This window comes from Gavialis gangeticus, unplaced genomic scaffold (genome assembly GCF_001723915.1).
Source record: "Gavialis gangeticus isolate Ggan-Ray unplaced genomic scaffold, GavGan_comp1, whole genome shotgun sequence".
Classification (NCBI taxonomy): domain Eukaryota; kingdom Metazoa; phylum Chordata; order Crocodylia; family Gavialidae; genus Gavialis; species Gavialis gangeticus.
This window is the reverse complement of record NW_017729025.1, coordinates 134,094,069-134,095,922: the sequence shown is the minus strand read 5'-3', so window position 1 is coordinate 134,095,922 and position 1,854 is coordinate 134,094,069. Positions and strand designations below refer to the sequence as shown.

The 1,854-nt window shown below is 42.2% G+C and overlaps 1 protein-coding gene across 1 annotated transcript in view; it reads left to right on the top strand.

Moving 5' to 3' along the window:
- ADM (adrenomedullin) overlaps window positions 1–1,227 on the top strand; it is a 10,006-nt gene extending 8,779 nt beyond the window's left edge. The window contains exon 5 of the mRNA XM_019519969.1: window positions 1,079–1,227. Within this exon, the coding sequence (XP_019375514.1) occupies window positions 1,079–1,227 (149 nt within the window). The remainder of the gene's footprint in view (window positions 1–1,078) is intronic.
- The last annotated feature ends 627 nt before the right edge of the window (window positions 1,228–1,854 follow it).

The following is a 1,854-nucleotide window of genomic DNA, read 5'->3' as shown; positions in this document are numbered from 1 at the left end:
CTACCCAGTGTGAATGTCAAACCTGGTGCATGTGTGAAACTCCTTATTCCCCCCCCCCTTTTTTTATTTGGTCTCTTGTATTCCCGTCTGATGAAAGCTGTGGAGAATGTATGGGCTGTCCTCCCTGGGTAACTGCCAAACAAAAATAAACACTATTCTATAAGACTTTTTTTTTTTCTTTTGTCCACCTCCCCCCCCCCCATAACAAGAGATGATGTAGTTGGGGATGGTCCTGCTCTAAGGGGTAGCGGGTGGGGGTGAGACTAGATGTGCTTCTGAGGTCGCTCCTAACTCTATCATTTTTGTGAAGAGTGAAATGATTCGTCTTGCTTTTCCTTGCCTCACAGGGCAGAAAGGGGGGCATTGAGCCATTAATCAAGGGCAGTTTATTCGCAGCCAACCTAGAGCCCAAAAGCCTCTCAAACAAGCAGAACCTACATCTCAAAATGCTAGCTAGGGCTGTTTAGAGGACTTCAAGGCCTTTCCTAACATGCTCTAACCCGGGCTGAAATGTGTCAGAGCTTGGAGCGATCCGGCAAGTTTATTTTTTGCCACAATTAATCAGAGAAACAACTTCAAACCTCAACATTGCACAACACAGTAAGAGATTTATAGAGGGAACCCGTTCCAAAAAAACGGTCATGGCAGTTTCCAAGGTTATTTATGTTGAAGGATTTCCTGGGCCATGGTTCAGGTTAAAGTTTAAATCCTGACTGGCTCAATGTGGGCAGGATGTCTTGGTTAAAGCCTTAAGATTGGGGATTTTTGTTTTTTGTTTGTTGTTTTTTTTTTTTTATAAAGAAATTCCTAACACCACAGGCCAGAAAACAAACTGAGATACTGCAGAGTTTATGGATACAGCTACAGCACCATCTAATGGCATCTATGCTTCAAACCTCAAGTCCCCATTAGATGAGTGTATTTTAATAATAGTTTGAACTTAGCAGATAAGTCTGCCCTACTTCAAAATAGCTGTGAAGATAATGGTCACCCTTGACATACAGGAAAAGGAAGGGAACAGAGCAGCCCTTGATATTCAGAGATTAAAAGGCTAGACTGTAAATCCCGATATGACCAGGTGTGATGTTTTTACTGGATATGGACATGCCTCGGGCACAGACTGACTTCAACCATCTGAAGAGGAGTGGAGATGCAGCAGAACAGCACCATTTGGCTTGCATAATTCCTTTTGCAAATGAAGGAATTTGTTTTTTCCGGGAAAAGTAAATGTAAGCAGATAGTGAGATCTTTACCAGAACTATCTTTAAAAGGTTCTGATGCTTCCAGTTGCATGGAAAAAAAACCTTGCAACTGCATGGATAAATTCTGCATGTTGGGATTGACTTCTGCTCCCACTCCCACAATGAACACCATCAATATTGTGAGCTAAGACTATCATTCCAGACCTGAACTGTGGGGTGTTTGCACTAATAGTTCATGGAAATCCGTTTTAAGGTTTGGTTTGCATACGCTCCTGCATATTTTAATTGTTCCTTTCTTGTTTCATGACATTTGTGGAAAGAAGAGACAGGCTTGGTAAAAATAGAACAAATGTGAAACAAATTTTCTTTTAGACCACCTATGTGGGATTAACAGCCACTAGGGTCTCTCACCTGCAAACTTTGGCTGATGGCTGCCCACCAATCTGCAACAAGTAGCAGCTCTCACAAAAACAGATCAAGATCTTTAATTCATTCTGCCTTGTACAGTCTGTAGCACCTTGCAGTTCTTCTTGGCAGGGGAGGGGGAATAAAACACAGAAAGAAGTTTAGGTCCCATCAAAATCAATGAGGTGACTCTCACTGATTTTAGTTACACAACTATGCACCTTTGGTGACCCTCAACTTGGGGGGC